Raw genomic sequence first — 20,940 nt, 5'->3', positions numbered from 1 at the left:
GGAAGCAGTTGAACAGCGAGGTGTGATAACACCTTGATTTATTCATGGGGTTTCCGTTTCTTGTTGTGTATTTTCTCTCCTTCCCCACACACCCCCTTCCCTCCTTCATTTTCTTCTTTTTTTTTAATTTTGTTTTTGTGTAGTTTTTGTAACTTAGATTTCCTGGAGAATTGAAGAGTTCCAGTCTAGTTCTGGCTGTTTATATTACTCCTCCCAAATTTATTCCCTTGTGCTGACACTTCCACTGGAGCCTGCACATGGCTTTTGTTCCGTGCTCCAGGGGTCCCTTCAGGGACTCAGAGGCAGCAGAGCGGCGCTGGCAGGGCTGAGCCCTGGTGCTGGGCTCGCCTGATGGGAGGAGTGAGGCTGGAGCAGGCGAGTGCTGGTGCTGGTGCTGCAGAGGAGGAACACTGTTTTGTTTCAGCTTGCAGTCTGGCTGGCCGTGCTTTAATGGGACCCTGGCCGGGTGGGTGCGTTGCGGTTGTGCTCATTCTCCCAGCTCCTCCACGCTGTCTCGCCGAGAGGGATGATTAACGATGTAAGGGGCTGTTGTTCGGGGACACAGGGGGGTGAGGGGCTCTCGCACACCCTTCACATCAAGCACAAATTGCCATGTGCAGTTTTTTGATTTGTACGCAAATCTGAACCGTCAGAACGCTGGAGCAGCTAATTTAGCAGCGTTTTCCCCAAATCCCAGATGGCTTGGTGTCATCTATTAGGCACAGCCTTGACATTTCTTCTGCCCTCAACATCACCGCAGAATAGTGACTTTTATAACAAAGCCTTTCTGCTAATCTCCTGCTCTGGTGAAAAACGAGGTCCCAGCTGCTCCGGGAGAGCAGAGAGTCCTCCCAGGGCTTCGCTTTTAATGAGAAATGTAAAACTCGATCAGAGGAACCGTGAAGTGGCACAGGGCGTGTCTGTCTCCTTCTGTCTCCAGTGGCCTTTTTGTTTCCCCCTTTAGAAAGGAGAAAAGGAATACGGAGACAGCTCAAATGAGACTTGCACTCAAAGTGCACTGCTCGCCTCTTCCCTTGGCAGAAGTGTGTTTATATCCAAACACCCGGTTCGTCCCTCATTTCTGCCATTAACTGTGTGACCGAGGTAATCTCTGTGGTCGCGTGTGTAAAGCGGAGATAAAGCTGTTACCATCTCTCTGGAGCTCCGTGTGAAATAGCTGTAAAATATTTCGAAGTATTCGCACAAAAGATAACGCTGGGTTTAGGAGGTACAACGAGAGGATCGGTGTGAGTACGAGCTGACCACCACACTGGTTCGGGCTCTGTTAAATCTCTGTGAGACGCAGCGTGCCTCCCTGTGCGCTGGGGTGTTTGCCGTAGCTGAGGCAAACAAGCAAGTAAAGGAAAGGAATTCTTAGGAATTTAATATTACTGCCAAATCTTTTGGACACTAGGAAGGTTAGTTGATGGCATTGTCATCTCAGGTGCTCTTTAGCCCAGAGAGGAAACAGAAATGTCAGAATTGTTACGCCAGGAATCTGCAGTGAGCGTCACTTACATCACAGCAAAGCAGGGGCCAGAAAAAGGAACAGAAAATATCTGTGTGCTGAAAAGAGAGAGTCGAGGGAAATGAAGGGGACTGTGTGTCTCCAGCTACTGTTGGGGGCTGCAGGGTAGGGTTATGCTGCTGTCCCCGTGTGAGTGACGGGGTGGGAGGCAGCAGGGCTGGCGGTGGGGCACCTGGCTCCTGCTGGGGAGAAGGGGTGCTCGGGGTGCTGAGGCCAGGTGCCATTTCGTTAGGATCTAATTCTAGGCATCTCTTGCAGCTCTCCTTCTTGTCATTTCCATCACCAGCTAACTGCTGGGGCGCCTGTGCCTGCAGCCCAGCAGCCCAGCTGTGCAGTGCTCCCCTGCCTGGGGGCCGCACGCGCCTCCGCTGGCTCCAACAGCAGGAACCGGCGTGTACGGGTGGCAGGGCTCTTCTGCGGGGTGCTTGAAGCTGTATTTCCAGCATGAAGAGCCTTCCAGTTGCACAGAGGTACAGAAGTGCTGCCTGCACTGTCCTTCGAGCAGAAACAAAACGTGTTTTTAGGAAGCGCCCTCGCTAAGCGTCGTGGCAGCGAGCTGTGCCCGGGGAGGCAGTGGTGCCAGGCGGCCGCACAGCGCCAGGGCCGTGCTCCGGGAGGCTGTGGTGAGTGGCAGTGACACTCGGTGACACACGTGGGCATCCCAGGGCACGTGCCGGGGCTGCAGGGCTCGCTGGGGTGCCTGATTTCCCGTGGCGCCGTGAGTCAGTTGAGAACAAAAATCTCAGCTGTTGTGGTTGCAGAGGTGACCTGGGAGCTTTAAGGCACGCCTGGCCTCACAGACAGCCCCGGGCAGCATTGCTGGGGCGTGGGTTGCCCAGCCAGGGCGGGGGGTGTCAGTGGAAGCAGGTGAGGAAATCGGAAATAACTGGTTCGTTAAGGGCTTTACGTGTTGTGAGAGAATAAATGGGTAGGGATGTGTGATCCCTTTCAAAACAGGGCTTGTGTGGATGAAGAGGAGGGGAAGAGGTGTGCTTGCTGGATTTTCTTTCAGGAGTTTGACGTCTTTTGTTCGTACACTAGTACCCTGCTTTAGTAAACTTACAGTCTAATTCTGTACGCAGGGTATTAATAATAGCTACCAGAGCTACCCGTTTGGTGGGGAAACCGTAAATCACGGCACTCTGATAACAATGGGTTTTTTCTAAGCTGTTCTTAGAGCACTGCATTAGACTAGCAGAATCCAGCCAACACAGATCTCCTACGTTTTGTCTGTCCTGGCTTTAATAGTATGGCAAATCTGCATTTTGTGCAGACCTTTGCACCTAGCAACAACTTCTTCCTCATGCGGACACTGTGGACGTTGAAATTGGCTTGCTAAATTAATTAAGCCCTTGTGCTGATTGTTTGATGGCTTAGAAGTATCGCGCAGGCTGTAAATTTTACTGCCTGGAGGCAGTGAGCAAGGTTCGCTGGACCTTGTAGTTTATACAAAAAAGCAACAACATTCCTGTGGAAGAAAGAATTCCCTCCCCATGCTTTTTGCTGCTGCTTTTCCCAGTAGCTCGAAAGAATAGCCTCGAGGTTTTAATGTCCTTTAAAAGATTAATTTGCCAATGAGTTCATCTTGGAAAAAGAAACGAAACAACACACGCACAAAAGCCCTAAGAAAATGCACACAGAAGAGGGGTTGCTATAGAGAGATTAAGGAGCAAAATAAAATGTGGGTTAAAGATCCTTCAGAAAGAAACCCACTCCAGGGAGCAGAGAGTTAATTAACTATAGCTCGGTTCTGAAAAGGCCTACATAACGTCGGGCTCGGTAATATTTGCAGTTAAGGAACCTTTGATTAGAAGTAATCAAATCTCACGCTTCAGGGTGTGAGTTGATGACTGTGTCGGGAAGGATCCCGCGCTCCCCCTGCCCCCACCCCTACACGTACACCCTTCAGATTTGGCTGAGGATGAATGGGATGTGCAGGGGGTTCATGTCTCCGTGGCCGCCTCAGGCAAAGCGCTGAGCTCGATGCACCACGACCGCTCCTTTGGCAGATTTACAGTAACTGCTGCTGATGGCAGGCCCGGCCACGGCTTGCGCTGGGGCCACGCTCACCCGGCTCAGGACGTGGCCATGGGCTGTGGCAGAACGGCACGGGGGGTTTCTGTGCAGCCATTCATCATCACGGGCTGAGCAGGGTGCCTGCGTAATGCAGGTGGTCTCAGCGCAGTGGCTGCAGAGCTGTGGCTGTTTTTCTCTGCGTTTTTGATGCCTGGCCAGGAGCCGCTCCCCACGGAGGTGGCCGAGGACAGCAGCAGCGCTGGGTGCTCCCGGAGGGCGCTCCTAGGGCCTGGGGATGCTTTCAGGTGTGGTACCCGGTGTTATCAAGGCCAAGGGCAAATGTTACCCTGGTAAAACATGGTTTCATGCTCTGCAACAGGCAGGTTAAATATCTTTAACCGTGAGGAGGAGATGGATGAGCTGGTCACTTAGAAAGCATTTCATTTTTTCTACCACTTTGGCCTGATACCAACACCCTCACGTTTTGCCTGCCAGCAGGGATTTAGTGTCCCGCTAGCTCGAGGCCCACGTTCAGTGCCCTGCTTCTCACCAGCTCTCCTCCTGCCCTTGGGCACACCTCCCCATTTCCCTGCCCCTCAGAGGCACCGTGTGCTGTGTGCTGCAGCGGCCGTGCTGTGCCTCGCCTCGGGGCCGCGCTGGCTTTGGCCGTGTTCGGGGCACTCTGACCAGAGCCAGCCTGCTTAACCTCCTGGGTCTCACTTGGTTCTTGGTTGAACACTGTAATATTTCCAGCCCTTGCAGGGGTGTTACGAGACTTAACGAATTAATATATGAAGGGCTTTGAGCTCTCTAGATGAAAGGCACTGCAGAAGCACTAAGGATTATTATTTGTGCTTCTAATTTATTTTCCATCAAAGGGGATGAGAGGGGTGAGAAGATGCCGTTTGTTCTGGAGCTGGGAGCAGGAGTTTGAAGTCTGTCTTTTTTTTTCTTCCCTGCCCTTTGTGTGTTTCCCTGAGAGTTGTGTGAAAGTCCGTGCTCTGCCTTTCCCTCTCTGGGCACCAGCGTGTGGAGCACCAGGCTCAGCGCTAACCGCCAGACTGCAAGGGCTGCTCCGTGCGAGTGAGCTGGCTGCCCTGCCTGTCCTCTGCAGCCGAGTGCTGGCAGTGCCGATAGCTGCCAGCTTCAGCATGAGCCCTGCATTCAAAGTAAAGGAAAGATTTCACATTGCCTTTCTTTTTTTTTTTTTCCACAAGCATCTGACATTACCTTGAGCTCTGTCTCCTCAGATCCTGCGGCATTCAGTGATTTTCCTCTGTAGCAGCTCACTTTCGGAGGCCCTGGAAGCTCCCACCCCGTGCCAGTGGCAGGTATTTTCTCCTGGCATTTGTTCCCAGGCGAGCAGCAATCATTTTCCAGGGAGCAGAACGACCGGGGCAGGTTTGGAGGGGCGCTGAGAAACCTGTGCAGCCCCGTTTGGGGGGCAGGCCTGCAGTCACCTGGCCCTGCTGTTTCCTCTGCCGGGTCCTGGCCCCGTGCCCTGCTGGGGACAGCTGCCCTGGGGCTCCTCGGGGCAGGGCTGAGCTGGGCAGGCTGCATCGCCTCGGCTCTGTCCCTTTCTGTGCGCTGCCCCAGGGCAGTCAAGCAGGAGTTTGTGCTAAAACTGCCCTGTGGGAGACACTCCCGGGGCTATGGCTAGGTTTTGCCCTGGGTTCACCCCACTTCCCCAGGAGCTAGCTTTCTGTGTAGCTTGCTGGCCTATGGAGGCAGAGCTGTACCAGTCCTTAACCACCCACATTTTCAACTGATCAAATGAGGAGTTAAGCAGGCAGGGTAACTAGTGGGTTGTGAGCATTCGATCATTCCTGCAGGAACCCCGTTGCTCCATACGCGGTTTCAGCTGCTTTAGAAGACTGGATGAGGACAGGCAGACCGTGTTCGTGCATCTGCAAGCAGTTGTTGTCCTGTTTTGCTGTTACTGCTTGTTTTAGCACAGGCTGAACCAAGTACAACTCTGTGACATGATCCGAGCTGAGGGTTGTCTCCTCAGATGGGCAGAAAGAGCGAGATGACTTCTTCGGCTGGAGCTGCTTGTGGCACCGGCCGAGTTTTCATATTTCACTTCAAGTTTATCAGTGCTGATGTGCTGATGCAGAGTCACTTTTTGTGCCTTTCTGCCGTGGTTCAAAGTAATTCCTGTGGACACTGCAGAGCTGGAAAAGGTGTCCCTGACATGGCAGCCCCGAACAGGGAGCCCTGTACCACGAGGCACAGCCCGGTGGAGTTTGGGGAGATGGCTTCATACTGCCAGAGGCAAAAGGGAACCTGGTAAATGATCCGGGTTCTGGGTGTGTTTGATTATAGCTCAGACAATGAGGATTTTCCTCTTATTCTTTAATTTGTGTGGCAGCACAGCTTCACAGCTTCTCTGACAGAGCTTGTCCTGTGGCAGCTCTCGTGCCCTTGGCCGGCAGCGTTAGCGCGGGCTGCTCGCCACGGGAGGTGTTTGTGGTGGGGTGCCCATCTCAGCAGGTTTTCCCCTCTGTTCCTCCTGCCTGTGTCCCGCATCCCTCCTGCCCTGGGATGCATCTCTGCAGCTCACAGCTGGGGGCGTGCGGCACGGGGCTCTGCTGCGCCGGGAGGCAGGAACAAGCGTCCTGGGGACATCTGGTTACGAAACTCCTGGCGATGGATAAAGCCGTAACTGTCCAGCTTGGTCCTCTCCCAGGAGCTTCAGCCCTCTCCTGTCCCAGGAATAGCTGTGCTGCATTTCTGGAAGGCAGCCCTGTGGTTCTCTGCAGTCTCCCTGCAGCCCCTCTCGCAGGGCTCAGCCTGCTGCGCTGCTCTCCTCCTACTCCCAGCCCTCCTGCCTGTCTCGCCGTGCCCCTCCTTTCCCTGCAGAGCTGCTGCTGGCATCCAAATCCTGGGTGCTTCTCCGGGCCTGCCTGTGCCCCCGCTGCAGTGCCGTGGGCAGGGGCTGGTGGTCGCACCCAGCGGCGCGGGGGCTCGCTGTGCCACGGCTCCCACCCGGCTCCCTTGGGGACTGGCAGGGGGGGTTGTGCTGAGCTGTGATTATGCATTCGTAGCAGCAAACCCCCGTGCTGGTGCTATACTTAGCATGCCAAACTCAATTATATTGAGAAGAGAGTTTAAAAACAGGCTTTTGCTGCCAAAATACTGTACATGAGGCAATTAGCTCAGAGTTTTATCATTTTCTCCGAGGTGAACGTGAGAACGATCAGTTATGCACAAGAAACTGCTCCATGGTGAGCGAGGCAGGCAGCTCCCTAGCCGGGCTGGAAGGGCTTGCACATGCTGCAGGGCATTTCTCAGCGCCACCCTGCCTGAGCACCGTCTGTCCGTGAGAACCTGGGGAATGGTTTCTTTGCACAAAAAATACCTGCAGGGCTGCTCCCCGGGCGAGAAGGAATGCCCTGGGACAGTCCGTGGTGTGGGTCCTCCAGCCCTTTTTCTGGGGACCTCTGCAGGGTGCAGGAGAACTGTGCTTTTCCCTGATTTTTAACTCTGTCCTGCCTGAGCACCACCCGCATCCTTCTCTGCAGAACCAAGGCCACCAAACCCCAGTGCTGTGGTGAAGGTCCCACAAGGTTGCACCATCCGGCTGGTTGTGCCCCTGGTGCCTGTTCTCCTGCAGTCTTCTCCTGGCCCTTTCATGTAGTATTGCAGTATGCTATTAAACGTATCCCCGTACAACAGGGCTGGCGTTTCCCTGGGCCGTACGCTGCTTTCTGTGTGTTTAATGTGTGCCTGACCCTCCAGAACAGGGATGGCAGTGCTTGTGTGATACCTGTGCTTGTGTTTCTCAGTGCTGTGACCTGGGGTTCCACGCCAGCCTCGCTCGGACGTTCAGGACTTACCTGTCTGCAGAGTACAACCTGGAAACCTCCCGCCACGAGGGCCTGGACATCATCGAGAACGCCGTGGACAACCTGGATGCGCGCAGTGACAAGCACACCATCATGGACATGTGCAACCAGGTCTTCTGCCCTCCGCTCAAGTTCGAGTTCCAGCCCCACATGGGGGACGAGGTACTGTGCCTGCTGCCCGGGGCTGTGGGGCTGCCTCGCAGCCTGGCCTGGGCTGGGTCTCTCTTGTTCTCTGCCATCGCCATTACATTACTCCTTCCCTTTCTGTTCTGTCTTCACATGCTGCTATTCATGTTTCCTTTCTTAATGAGACATTTAGCTCATTAGGGCTCCTCCTTTCAGCGTGCCTCTTGCTCCTTGCCTTTCCCAATTAGAATGCCTGTGGCTTGATCCTCAGCTGAACTGCCCAACAGATTTGTAAAGCGGGGCTTTGATTTACCTGCTGTAATTGGGAGACTTCAGAGCACAGCTTTAAAATGCTGGGTAAGAATGCCTTGTGCTGGCCCAGGTCCAGGGCACTGCTGCGTAGAAACTGGGCCACGCTGCCCTGGGGGATGTGAGGAGCTGCGAGAATCGTGTAGGTGTTCAATGCGTGTGTCTGCTCAGTGCGTGACCCACTGAATCCTCTCCTGTCTCTGGCATGGCTCTGCCCCAGGTGTGTCAGGTCAGCGCCCAGCAGCCTGTGCAGACCGAGCTGCTGATGCGGTACCACCAGCTGCAGTCGCGACTGGCCACCCTCAAGATAGAGAACGAAGAGGTAAGGACTGCTCTGGGTCTGGTGGGCGGCCTCACAGGCAGCATTGCTCAGCTCACGATGCAGGGGGGTTCCTGGATTGGGTTTGGGATCCGTCGGTGGCGGTGCTGAGGGCTCCCCTTGCAGCTCATGCATGAGTGAGCCCAGGATGAGCTGCTTGTTGGCCAGTTGTTTTGGCTCAGGATGTGGTGTTTTCCAGTCTGCTTCAAGAACATGCTGTCTTCTGTGTCTGATAGGTACGAAAAACTCTGGACGCCACAATGCAGACTTTGCAGGACATGCTGACAGTGGAAGATTTTGATGTTTCAGATGCCTTCCAGCACAGTCGCTCCACTGAGTCGGTCAAATCAGCTGCTTCAGAGACCTACATGAGTAAAATAAACATCGCCAAGAGGAGAGCCAACCAACAGGAAACTGAGATGTTCTATTTTACAGTGAGTCTCATCTCATGTGATACAGGACACAAAGCATTAATTGCTAGGGCTGAGTCCCATTTTAAATGCTCATTAGTGAAGAGCAAGAACCAATTCAGTCTCTTCAAGTATTTGTCTTCTGTCTGATTTGGGATTGGAATGCATTTCACAGTGGCAGGGCAATGCACAGGGAATGACAATTCAATGTCTGCCTTGGTTTTGAAGGAGCAACCGGAGCAACCAGTTGTGACCAAAAGCTTACAGAAGCCAGCAGGAGTGGCTCAGAACTGGGCAGCAGGCTTGTGATAAATATGTACACATAGGAAAGCTGCTAATTTCTCTAGCAGTGTTATTATTCCGATTTATGAGGGGAGTGGGATCATTGCAGTTTAGAGTTGTGCTTGTTTTTGATAAATTTTGCAAGAATTTGCAATTTTTCCCATGTTTTTGTCTTTCATTTTCTACATCTGTTTCCGTTACTCCTCCATGAAATTATTGCCCTGGGGTGTTACTGGGCGTACAGCAGGCTCACAGTGGCCCACGAAGCAGCGCTGCACGGTTTGTGTCGCCCAGCTCACACTGCCTGACTGCCTGGGCAGGGCTGGGCTGCACTGGGTGTGCTCGCTGCTGCATTGCTTGCATGCACAAAGGCAAAGCCCCTGTCAGTGCAGGGAAAACCTCTTTGATTTTCCAGCCTGTTCTCAGAAGCCTGACAAAAGAAAGCTTGCTTTGAACTCTTTTCTTTGGAGCTCCTCGCGTTCCCAGGCAGGAGGTGCAGCACCAAGGAGACTGGGCTAATAAGATCATCAGGGCTGGGGCTTGGGCAGTGAGAAGTGATTAGAGCGTGCTCCATCCTGCGGTGCATCTGACGCCTCGTTTGTTAGAGCCTGACAGATCCGAGGCCCTGTCAGTAGCCCCAGGCAAAAGTGTACATCAATTGCAGATGATTTTTGCTGGGAGACTTAACCCACCTTGTTTGTTTTGTTCTTAATTCCAGAAATTTAAGGAGTATTTGAACGGCAGTAATCTTATCACGAAGCTCCAGGCTAAACACGACTTGCTGAAGCAGACTCTTGGGGAAGGTGAGTTGCAGAGTTAGGTTCAGAGGGAGATGTCCCACCACGAGCAGTGATTTTAAATCAGGTTTCATCTGCCCATCTGACCTGCCCTCTGTGTTCCCTGGGTGACTGATGGCCTCCATGTTCGGCTGCTACTCTAAGTTTAACTAGTGACATGCAAAATAGTTATTTCCATGGAATATTACTCTTTTTCTAAGTTTCTTTGGTAGTGTGCAGGGGAAGCAGCCCTGTGTAGAAGATACAGGGCTAAGACTCCTATGGATCGGTGCAAGAAGTGATCGTCTCTTTGAGATTAACTTGGTCACCGTCCTGCCCTCCCACACAAAACAACTCCTGCTCTTCTTAGGAGGAAGAGTGTGGTGTCAGTTGCTTTAATACTCCAGGAGCTGTGCAAAAGCAGCTGTGGAACGTTTTCACATGGAAACTTTCTGAATTTCTTCCAGGCCATGGGATTGTCGTGCTACGTAGACATTCAGCAAATGCTTAGCCCAGAAATGCAGAATGCTGTGTTTCAGCATGAGCTGATTCTCCTTAGGAAAAAATCTGGGTTTGCAAAACACTTGTGTGGAATTCTTTGCTTTTTCAGCGAGGAATTGGCTGCAAGCTTGCTTTCTGCAGGTGCCAAGGGAGAACAGGAAGGAGGCATGTGAAGCCAAATGCTTGCTTTTATGTGCCTTAGAAAAAGGAAGAATAAATCAGCTTTCTTGGCCTTGGGAGAAATAAACAGCATGTGAAACGAGTTTAGTTTTTTCAGTGGATTGACAAATACTTTAAAAAATGAACAGATCTTATCACTGGTAATATGCTGCCATTTATATGAAATCCAAGCACTAAAAATACACGAAGGGAATGAGAATATTGACAGCCAGAAGAGCGCCTGCCTGATTATGATTAGATGGGCTGTTATCTCATAGGAAAAGCCAAGGAGCAGAATTACTCCGCTGTATTCAGCTGCTATTAGTGGTCCTCCACGAGGCAGTTGGCTAATCTCAGCAGCCTCCCCGGGGGCTTCAGCCCTTATCAGACTCCCCCTTTCCTGTTCGAATTTGGCCAATCCCCAGCTAGTGTAAATGAGCACTTAGTGCAGAGGACCTGTGGTGCATCTGGTTATTTTTTTTTTTAAGATGAGCTTCATATTGCAAATAAACCTTTAATGTCAGTGGGAATAGAAGATGCTTCCCCCCCCTTGTGACTGAGCCTTGGACTTGTAACGTGCCTCTTAGAGGGAAGGGTTCGCATGGCAACCAGCTCGGCACCTCCTGCAACCTGCAGGGCTTTCAGGCTCACTCGGCTTTGCCACAAACAATTAACTCAGGGCTTACAGAACCAGAAGCAGGGGCGGGAATGCTTGTGCATCTCTGTTTGAACAGCCATTTTCTGGTGACTAATGTGCAGACTTGATGGAAACTTATGTTTTTTTGTAGGTGAAAGAGCAGAATGCGGAACAACCAGGTGAGAAGTTTCTTCTATTTGATCTGCTTTTGGGAAGGACCTTTGGCTCGTGCTGGCAGGAGGAGGGTGGTTGCCTTGGCTGCTGACACAGCTTGGTGGGGCTAAGAGTCAGCTATCTTCCAGCTGCCCTGTGCTGGCAGGCTGGAGGGCAGGCAAACCCAGGCTCTCCTGATCACTGACCTGCTTCTCGGCTGCATTGCCTGAAGTGGAGTAATTAGGGTGATGACGACCAGGCCCCTGTTTTTGCTGCAGTGTAATTTCTAGCTGTCTGGCTTGGAAGTGCCTGGAAGCGCTCTGTCAGCACGGTGCTCTGCAGTGTCTTGTAGGCACAGCTGAGGCTGTGTTGTGTTCAGACAGAGCAACACAAGTGTGCCCACCTGCTCCCTGCCATCCCTGTTCTCTTAAGGACTTTGATACGTCTCCTGAAAACCTCTCCCAGCTCCGGCTTCTTTACCCAGGAGCACAGAGGGTGTTTTTATTCTTAGACTTTCATCCAGTTACAGCAGGAGATATTGCTAGGGGTGGATGTAACAGGCAGGAGGCTTTGATCTGTGTCCAGTCCATAAAGCATCTCCACAGAGCTCTAGTGGCTCGCTCTGAGTGTGCTGGTTTCCTAACAGTAAGACATGGGCCAGCAAAGCCTGCAAAAATCTCCCCAGAACATTTCGGGCCTCTTTTTACGTCATCTTTTTACAATCCTATTTCAGCGTTTAATTAAATCTGCAATACCAAGAGAAAAAACAAACAAACAAACAAACAAAAAAAAACAGACATTCCACGTGAGAAATGCTGAAGCAGATGGTGATGGCTTGGTCACCGCGCTGCCTTTCCAGGCAGGAAGGAGGCTGCCTGGGCAGAGGGCAGAGGCCAGCGGGTGCCCCGGCCTGCTGCCTCCTGGCTGGAGCTGGGCTGTGCTGCTGCTGCCAGGCTGAGAGCGGCGTCAGAGCCGGGGCTGGTGGGGCTCCAGCACAAGGTGGGGAGGTGCCACTGGCACAGAGCCTGCCATGGGCAAGAGAGTGGGGACAGGCTGAGAAACCCAGGCGGCCTCATGTCTCGCTGCAGCAGGATGCTCCGAGGAGCTGCTCTTGTGCGTGCTGGGAGAGCTCCTGTGGCACTGCTGGGTGCCCTGGGCGGGCTGGCTCCGTGCAGCCCCGTGCTCACAGGCCCCTTGGATCAGCAGTTAGGGCAGCTGCTCCCCCCCTGCTGTCGCTGCCTCCCCAGAGGGTCCCAGGGCTCTCACGTCTTCAGCGCCGCAGTGTCTGCCTGTGCTTGGCTGCTGAGCTGAGCTCGGGGCCTCTGGATGCAGCAGGCAGGGTTGTCTGCAGAGCTGGCAGATGAAAGCACGCCGAACCAGCTGGGTAAAATCTCACAGAACTGGCTCGAGTACTTTCTCAGGAGTGGGTGCCTGTGGCCTGGTGCTGTGTGTTGCAGGCCAGAACAATCAGAGGAATGAATAACAGCCTCCTACATGAGGGATGATGGCACGACTCCCTGCTGCTTCTGTTTGCTTTTGTTTCAGTATTTGCTTTTACTTCACAAAGGAAAATAAACACGAGACAATCTCCTCCTTGTGCAGCAGCACTGCAGGCTGGGTCACAACAGCCCGAGGAGCTGCCTGGCTCCAGGGCATCACCCAGCGAGAGGAGATCACAGCGCAGCAAGCTCTGGGTGCCTTTAGCTCGCACACATGGCTGCTCAGCTGAGAGTCATGCGGGCGCTCCACTGGGCAGTCCTCGTGTCTGCTCCTCAGTTACCAGGAGTTGTAAAGTTGGAGGAATGGTTATAAGCTATAGGAGTGCACAGTCAAATCCTTTATTTTAATTAAGGATTGCAAATTGTATGTGTCCATTCAGCTCTGCAAGAACTTTTGCATGAAGGCTCCTAGCACCCATTTTCATCTGCAGTCATCATCTGTCCTCTGCAGATGCTCGTGTAGCCCGGGGGCAGAGGACAGATCAGAAATCGCTTGGAGAATTTCTGCTATTTTTCTCCCTCTTCTAGATCTGTGTACTTGAGTCTTAATGTCCTTCGTTGTCAGAAGAAGAAATCAAAATGTAATTGTAATTAATGGAAGCAGCCCTCCAGACCCCTGATCTCAGCACTAAAGCATTACGGATGCCCACGGCTGTGTTCCCAGAAGCAGGAGGTGTCCCCAGCTCTTGCTGGCATCAGGAGGGTCCCCGGGATCTGTTCCCTCAGACCGAGCCCCGTAGCCCCTAGCTGCTGGGGGTGGGACACGCCGCTTCCCATGTGGGTGCCTGCCGTTGTTCCTGCACAAGTGTGGGTGGGTTTGCTCTTGGGTGTTGTCTGGGCTCGCAGTTTTGCTTGTGTCCTGGATCCCTGGCAACTTCATGCCAGGGGGACTAAAGACCACTCACATTCCTGGGAATGTCTCCCAGACAAGTTAGTTACAGAGGTTTTCCCACTGACCTCTTTCGGACAATCTATGAGCAGAACGGGGTCCGTTTAGGAATAAGTGGGATTGTCCCAGGGTTTTCCAAGGCCCGACTGGTTTGTGTGGGATACATCGAGGAAGCAGCTGAGCGCTGTAACTGCTCGTTGTGCTTTTTAAGGCTGACAGAGTGCTGACATGGTAGAAATAGAAGGCAGGTGTTAAAAATCCTGCTGAGCACCAACGCCTTCATCTTACTTCTCAAATGTTGTGCCATGCACTAGCTCAAACAGGAGCAGCGGTTGTGGTAGCCGGCACAGCGAGGGAGAGCTGTGCCTGCGGGCTGGGGGTGCCGAGGGCAGTGCCGCCGGCTGCCTCGAGCAGCCCCGTTATCCTCTGGCCTGAGTGAAGCCAGTTCTGCGTGAAGAAAATTCCTGACCCCCCGTCATTCGTTCAGGCTGAGGCTGCTGGCATGCTTACTGCTTTGTCACTGGAGACGAGGAGCCTTCAGCACACCCGTAGGACAGGGCAGCAGGGTGCTGTGTGACTGCAGCGGGGCGCAGCGCCCGTCCGACAGGCAAACACCGGGAGATTGGAGGGATGGAAAGTAACAGGCAGGTCGGCTTGTTGCTGCTAAATGTTTATTTTATTGAGATTAATTCGAATGCATTCTCGAATGCAGTCTTGACCTTGACTTGAACGTACGCACAGCTTGCACTGAACAGCTCTGACTTTGCTCCGGGCTGACTCCGCGTTAGCTCCGCTGAACGCTCAGGCGCCTTCCAACCGCATCCGAGCTCAGCTTGGCCTTCGGGAGCTGGAAAGCAAGGTCACCTGGCAGGGGGTCCAACGTTAGTTAGCGCCAGGGTTGCCTGCCCCGGGCCGTGGCAGGGTTTCGGGGTGAGCAAAGGGCTCGTCCCCAGGGTGACACCGAGCTCCTCGGGCTGTCAGCCGAAGGGGGAGCGGCCGCAGAGTGCCTGGAGCCCGTGCCGAGCCCTCGCAGTGGGGATTTTCTGTTTGGTTTATTTTTTATTCTCAGTCATAACCATTGAGATCTCACCCGTTCATTGCATTTATGTTGGTGTTTTGTTGATTTCTTTTGTTCCATTTTCTCCCAGGCCCCCATGTCTTCCCCCTAAGCCACAGAAAATGAGGAGACCTAGGCCTCTCTCAGTCTATAATCATAAACTCTTTAACGGCAATATGGAAACGTTCATTAAGGTACTCGCTGGCTGACAGTAAGAGTTTATGAACGCTGTGAATGTAATGGTGGCTTTCCTGTCCTCTCTGCTGACTGCTTCCTTCCTCGGACGGGGGCTCCCCGCTCCGCCTGCACCCACTCGGCGCGGCCAGCGTGCGCTTTGCCCCCCTGACGATTCCTCCCCGCCCGCGGCTCCTCACCCGGCCTGTCCCGGGACACCCACACCGGGACGGGGAGGCTGGGGGTCCCCCGGGGGTGGCAGAGGTCTGACCCGGGGCGGTGGGCAGAGCTGCAGCCTCTGCCCTGAGCCCCCTCGGCACTGCCAGCAGCGGGAGAAGCTCAGACAGCGAGAGGAACCCGGCCGGCCCTCAAGGAACAGAGGGTGGTGTGGAAGGGTGCAGAAAAATGCTTTCTGACAGTCCTGTAGAGCTGAGGCTGGGAAACCACTGATGGTTAAACACGTTTTTCAGGTGGATTTCCCAGGGATGTGCCCGTTACTTGCTGGGTTCCAGCCCCATGTGGTCAGGGAGGTGTAAGGTTGTCTTCCAGTGCTGGAGCAGAACGGCTGTCGGGTGGTTCCCTCCAAGCCATCGCTGATACTGTACAGCCCTGGTAAACCTTGACCAGCACATTTTCTGTATCTAAGTGGGGATGAATTCAGCTGATCACAGCATGGTCCCAGTGAAAGGGGCTTTTGGCCCTGCTTGTCCCAGGAAATTACCCCAAAGGAGAGGTTTGGGGAGCAGGATGAAGAGATTCGGCCCAAAGGATGCATCCAGTTGCCTACCCACTGGTCCTCTCGCACTTTGCTATCTGGCTACAGGAGGGATTTCTGCAGGAAGCAGTGCCAGTCCAGGTGTGCAGTTTCAGGCCTGCTGTGAAGGAATTTTTAACGGCAATACTGTAGGAAGCAGCAGTAGGAAAACGTTGGATTAGGTAAACTCGTAGGCATTGCCTGGCTCTGGTTTATTCTTCCAGTGCAACCATAAGCCTAAAAGCAGTATTTGTAAGCAGTGCCCTGTCACGAGTAGCACACAGGCCAGGAATCCCTTTAACACTTGCAGTGTTTCCATGTTTGAACCGATTTTTCAAAGAGCACACTCAGAGCCCTGCTCAGTGTCAGCAGTTAGCTGCAGTGCAGGGGGCCCTGTGCCAGCTCCGGGAGCAGCGAGGGGCACGGCCCCAGGGCCCGGCACGGGGCTGGGCGGCTGCTGGAGCCCCCGTGCTGGGTGCTGGTTGTGGTGCAGGCAGGGAGGAAATCCGAGGGGCCGCTGGTGGCCGGGCTGGGTGCAGTGCGGTGCCCACGGGGCTGGGGAGGGAGGGAGGGCGGGCGGCCCGACGGCTGGGGTTGGACTTTGCTAAGCTGCCATTGCATTTGAGCGTTCATGGCCTCCGGAACAGATACTTACCTCTAACTGAACTCATCCTTGCTTAATCTTTTCTTTTCTTCCCGCTCTGCTGCTTTTTTGTGTTCTCAGAGGAAGGAGGAATGCGCGAACAAGAAATCAGGTATTTACTGGAGGCCCGTCTGTGAGACGGAGCAAATTAAGCAGAGAGATGCAACTGTACTCTACTGGAAAAAACAGCCAAACAAAGCCCCTAAGGAAAACAAACATCCACTTAGGAAGGCAGGCACAGCTCACGTTCCCCTTGGCTCCTTCCGTGCGGGAAGCAGCTTTGAAAGAAAAGCCAGAACCCACTGTAGGTTCAGGCGCAGGCAGTTCATTTCACACACTGTGGTGTGTTTGTTTTGTTGTTTTTTTTTTCAGCATCTGCTGACAATAGCTCTTTCTTCAGGTAGAAATACTGCTGTAAGCTCTGTTACTGGAAGCTTATTTCATCAGACAGGTGCAGCGCAAGTTTTATTTTGACTCAGCATTACACGCTTGGAATGGAATAGCTGTGATCCAGTTGCATCAGTCCCCTATCTCAACCAGATAGTGAGCAAGTCTTTGTCATACACGTTAGTGAAAGCTTTTTTTTTTTTGTCAATAATTGAGCGCACCCAGTGTATTGAGCAGTTAGATGGCTTGATGTTTGTAACGCCTCCTTCTCTTGCCTCTTTCTCTTACTAAATTCAATGGCACTGATTTTTCAAATCTCTGTTTTTGCGATCTTTAATGCTTTTTCGGTGCAATGTTATTAATCCACCAGTAAATTTTTTAATTTTTACTTTTTTCTCTTTCCTGAAGGATTCAGGACAAGCTATTCCACTCGTAGTAGAAAGCTGCATTCGTTACATCAACTTGTATGGTAAGTTAATGCAGGAGCATCAACAGAGAAATGTCCCGCGCAGGTAATTAGGTACTGGAGTTAGCAGTGAAATGCAGAATAGATGCCCTCAGCCCCTGCTACATGGGCTCAGATTATAATTACAATGGTATTAACTGTGATGTAACGTTGCACGACTGACAAATATTTAGGTCTTGTTAGTACTTATTCAGGTTAAATTGTTTGCTTAGGCCCCAGGCCAATGGGAGCTCTTTGGGCATTTTGATACAGGTGGCCTTGGTTGGAGAGCATGAGCAGAACTGCCTCTCGGTAGCCTGCTCGGTCCCCTTCTTGCTCTCGGAGCCCTTTTCTCTGAGAGCATCGACTTCTAGTTTCTGCTGTTGTTTTCCAGAAGGTGCTGCATGGCAGTTAGGTAAAGCTTGTCACACTAATTGTTCTTTTCCAGGCCTTCAACAGCAGGGTATTTTTAGAGTTCCTGGCTCCCAGGTCGAAGTCAACGACATCAAGAATTCCTTTGAAAGAGGTGCGTTGGCAGGGTGTGTGGTGCAGCTGGGATGGCCGGGTCTGACCCCCCTGCCTGTGCTCTGGGGGGCAGACAGTGCCCTGGGGGTGTCGGTGTGCTGGCCTGGAGCACTGCGTGTTGTGTAAATCCCGTGCTAAAGGCCTTCCTGTGAAGAGAAGCTAGGAGGTTTTCTCTTCTTCTAGATACCCTAGCAATGTATCCCCAGCAATAGCAAAGAGTCACGTAGGGGCAGAACATCAGAAACAGGGAGGTGCAGAAATCCTTTCCCCAGCCTTTACATAACAGCACGGCAGCCTCAGATGAGAGCCATAACGTAGTTTGTTGGGGATCTGTTTTCAAGGAACTTTCATCAGTTCCAAGGACAGCAAGGGTATCAGAGAAGGTGGGAACATTATTTCTGTGAGTGTATGTTTAGTGGTCCGACAATATTCATGTGGTATAATGGCATGCAGTGCTCTAGCTGGTGGAGTACAGTCATCACGTGGGGGTTGCGCGGGTTTTGCCTCCTCCCTGCAGTGGTTTGGCACAGAAGGAGCAGCAATGCCACGTGTGTCTGGTGGCAGTGTGGGTTACAGAGCTCCTGATCGTTCTGTTGGGAAAACAGCATCAGAGGTGTCAGGCTGGCAAGTTGGAGCAGAGTGATCCTGCTGTCACTGAGGACAGCTGAGGCTGTGAGATGGGTGTCGGAGAGAGGAGGGCAGCGGCCTCTGTGGCGCTGAGCTTCGAGCAGCTTGGGAAGGGTCAGAGTGAAGGTGGCCAGGCCAGTGAAGAAGGTAGTGGTGGGATTGCCAAAGACTGGAGGATTTGCACATCCAGTTAGAGGAATCAGTTTCCAAATCCCGTAGCTTTTGAAAGCTGTTTCTAGATTTAAGTTGATAAAGCGCTATCCAGAACTCTTCGGTCTGTTCCAGAGGCACGCTAGGCAAGCCTGTCTGCTCGGGCTCACCTGCCGTAACTGAGATCTGTTCAGCTCTCCGAGCTGTTGTCTTAAATGCGAAAATGCACTGGGATGGAAATGGTGAAATAGAACTGATTTTGTTTTTCTACTGAATTAGGAAAAACCCTTGCTGCGTTAGTCCAACTTGACGGTAAAGCTGGAAGCAAAAACTGTTTTTATTTATAACTGGGCAGGTGAAGATCCCCTTGCTGATGATCAAAACGAACGTGACATTAACTCAGTGGCTGGAGTCTTGAAGCTGTATTTCCGAGGACTGGAAAACCCCCTCTTTCCTAAGGAAAGGTTTCAAGATTTGATATCTACTATAAGTAAGTATATGTGATGTGACTTCTTGAAGAATAGGTGGGACAAGGAAAGCTAGAAACAGGGGGCAAATACAGCAGTGTTTTGCAGCATATGCTGTGAGGAGGGCTGTAGGGCTCCAATGGAAGTTGTGAGGAAAAAGCACTAAGGATGTGCACGAGCAGCAGTGAAGGTGAGCGAGAGGTAACCATCTGGCTGTGGCTCCTCTGAGGTCTTCCTAGCACCATGAAGATCACCCAAGAGTCACCCTCAGCCTTAGGCCAGTGGGCTGTACACGCGTTTGCTGGTCTCTTGCTTGAACATAGCGGGCAGCTTCCTGCACAGGTCCCTCTGCATGTCCAACACGTTCCTGTGCTCCCAGCCCGTGCCATGCAGCTGTGTTTGCTGGGATCCAGCTGGGCTCTGCTGCTGTAGCTCAGGGTCCTCTGCTAAACACACAAGAGGTGAAATAGCCATTGGCTACTCAAAAAGCTTCTCTGTGGTGTGAGGTCTGCACAATTGGTTTCAGCCTCCCTCAGTCAGCTGTTCTCAGAGTATTTGCTGTTTGGTTTTCCTGTCCCAAGGAAAAACAGACACTGCTTTGGGATGTGAACAGAGGTGGAAGTTGAGCTTTTTACTGTGAAATGTCTGGGGTTGATTTCAGGGGAGAGCCTGGTTTCTTCTTGTTCTGTCCTGAATTCTGCTCCCAGCACCACTCATTTCTCTGCAACTGAAGAAACAAACATCCCAGCTGGGCTTTATTTCTCTCAGAACCTTGTAGTGGTGACATTTATTTATTGGCAAGTCATGGAAATTGCTCCCCTAGGGCAAAGGAAGAAGGCAGAATGAATTCGATGCTTCAGAGATGATGGAAGAGGGTGTTGTGCACTTTGGCTGCAGGATGACTTTATGTTACCAGAGATGTGCTGGGGGTGCCTGGGGGCTCGAGTGCCGTTCTGGGGGTAGCTTGAGGGGGGAGGTGGCTGGTGAACACGTGCCGAGTCCTTCGTTTGGCTTTCAGTGCTCCCTCCCCCTTTTAATGTCACCGTGCTGAATTGCTGGAGACTGAGCAACGTCAAAAAAGACAGATGATATCTGGAGGGGAATGACGCAAGGATGAGCTTGTTCCGGGAGGAGAAGAATGTGCTTTTATTTTTCAGGAACAGTTGTTTTATATAGTAGCTTTAGGAAATTTGCTGTTGCCTTTCACTTTTGATGTGTAAAACAGTGCTGCACACCTGCAAAGCCAGGGAAGCTCGCTCTGTGCTAGCCGCGTGCCCCAGACAAGGAGTTTCAGTCTGGCTGGCGAGGGGGCTCCGGCTGCACACCCGAGGGACTCTGCAGCAGGGAGTGGAGCCTGAGGGGGTGCAGTCTGCAGCGGGAGAGGACGGGCCCCCTTTGGTGCCAGGAGGTGTGCCCGGCCCTCAGCGATGTGGCTATCTGTGCTCACAGATAGGCTTGTGCTTTGGGGCCATCCTCCACCACTCAACGTCTGAACAATTTGCTAAGCTCTTGGAAGCTTTTCATTGCAAACATAATCAGTTCACTTTCTGGGTAGTATTTTCTCCTACCATTCTCTTTATTTATTTATTTATTTTTCTTTTTTAAAATTTGTTTTAACAAAGCACTTCCTTTTCTTATGTTTCTTTTCTTTTCCTGCTGCTGTTGCTACCTTTAGATTAAGGATGGTTTTAAAATGCTTTAAGGTGCCACGTTCCCACTGATAACCTGAACTCGACTGCTTCTGATTCTCTGTCACCCCAATCCACTTAGTGTAGTAGCTGCTAAGTGAAAGGCCGTCCGTGCTGTAAGAGATTCTGTTTCGTTTGGTTCCTGGGGGAAGGTTAAACTCAGCTGAGAGGTTTTATGGGACGGGGAAGCCGGCATTGCTGATGACAAATGAAAGGCTGTTTTTTTTCCTTTCACTGGATGGGGGACTGAGAGTTTACATGGAGACATTCCTCAAATGCACATGAGAAATGGATGGGCAGAAAAGGCACTTGGTTTGCAAAGGTTCACGCAGGGGTGTGCCTGTGTTGTAAAGTGATTGATGGTTGCTCCATTAATTCCTCTGAATTACAGCCAGTCGAAGCATTTTGCTAAGTGAAAAAAGGCAAGTGCTTCAAGACAAGTTGTTCCTCTGGGTTTCAGAACAGATACCTATCGCTGTAGTTTTTATCCAGTGTTTGTTTATTTGATTTTTTTTAAACAAATGTATTCTTAAGTAAAACCAAACTGAAGAAATAGCGAGCCCAGTAAGCA

General features: G+C 52.0%; 1 protein-coding gene across 3 annotated transcripts in view; it reads left to right on the top strand.

The window, feature by feature from the left end:
* The window catches only part of SRGAP3 (SLIT-ROBO Rho GTPase activating protein 3), a 97,367-nt gene that overhangs the window by 63,679 nt on the left and 12,748 nt on the right, over positions 1–20,940 (top strand). For 2 of the 3 annotated variants that reach the window (XM_032193929.1, XM_032193931.1), the window contains exons 7-15: positions 7,333–7,554; positions 8,048–8,149; positions 8,383–8,580; positions 9,557–9,641; positions 11,063–11,090; positions 14,601–14,703; positions 16,876–16,936; positions 17,361–17,438; positions 18,570–18,704. In XM_032193929.1, the coding sequence (XP_032049820.1) occupies positions 7,333–7,554; positions 8,048–8,149; positions 8,383–8,580; positions 9,557–9,641; positions 11,063–11,090; positions 14,601–14,703; positions 16,876–16,936; positions 17,361–17,438; positions 18,570–18,704 (1,012 nt within the window). Of the gene's footprint in view, positions 1–7,332; positions 7,555–8,047; positions 8,150–8,382; positions 8,581–9,556; positions 9,642–11,062; positions 11,091–14,600; positions 14,704–16,161; positions 16,193–16,875; positions 16,937–17,360; positions 17,439–18,569; positions 18,705–20,940 lie in introns of all 3 variants that reach the window. The other variant, XM_032193930.1, reaches the window with a different exon arrangement.

Source organism: Aythya fuligula, chromosome 10 (genome assembly GCF_009819795.1).
Source record: "Aythya fuligula isolate bAytFul2 chromosome 10, bAytFul2.pri, whole genome shotgun sequence".
In the NCBI taxonomy this organism is placed as follows: domain Eukaryota; kingdom Metazoa; phylum Chordata; class Aves; order Anseriformes; family Anatidae; genus Aythya; species Aythya fuligula.
Note: the sequence above shows the minus strand (reverse complement) of the source record. Positions and strands in the feature narration are given on the sequence as shown.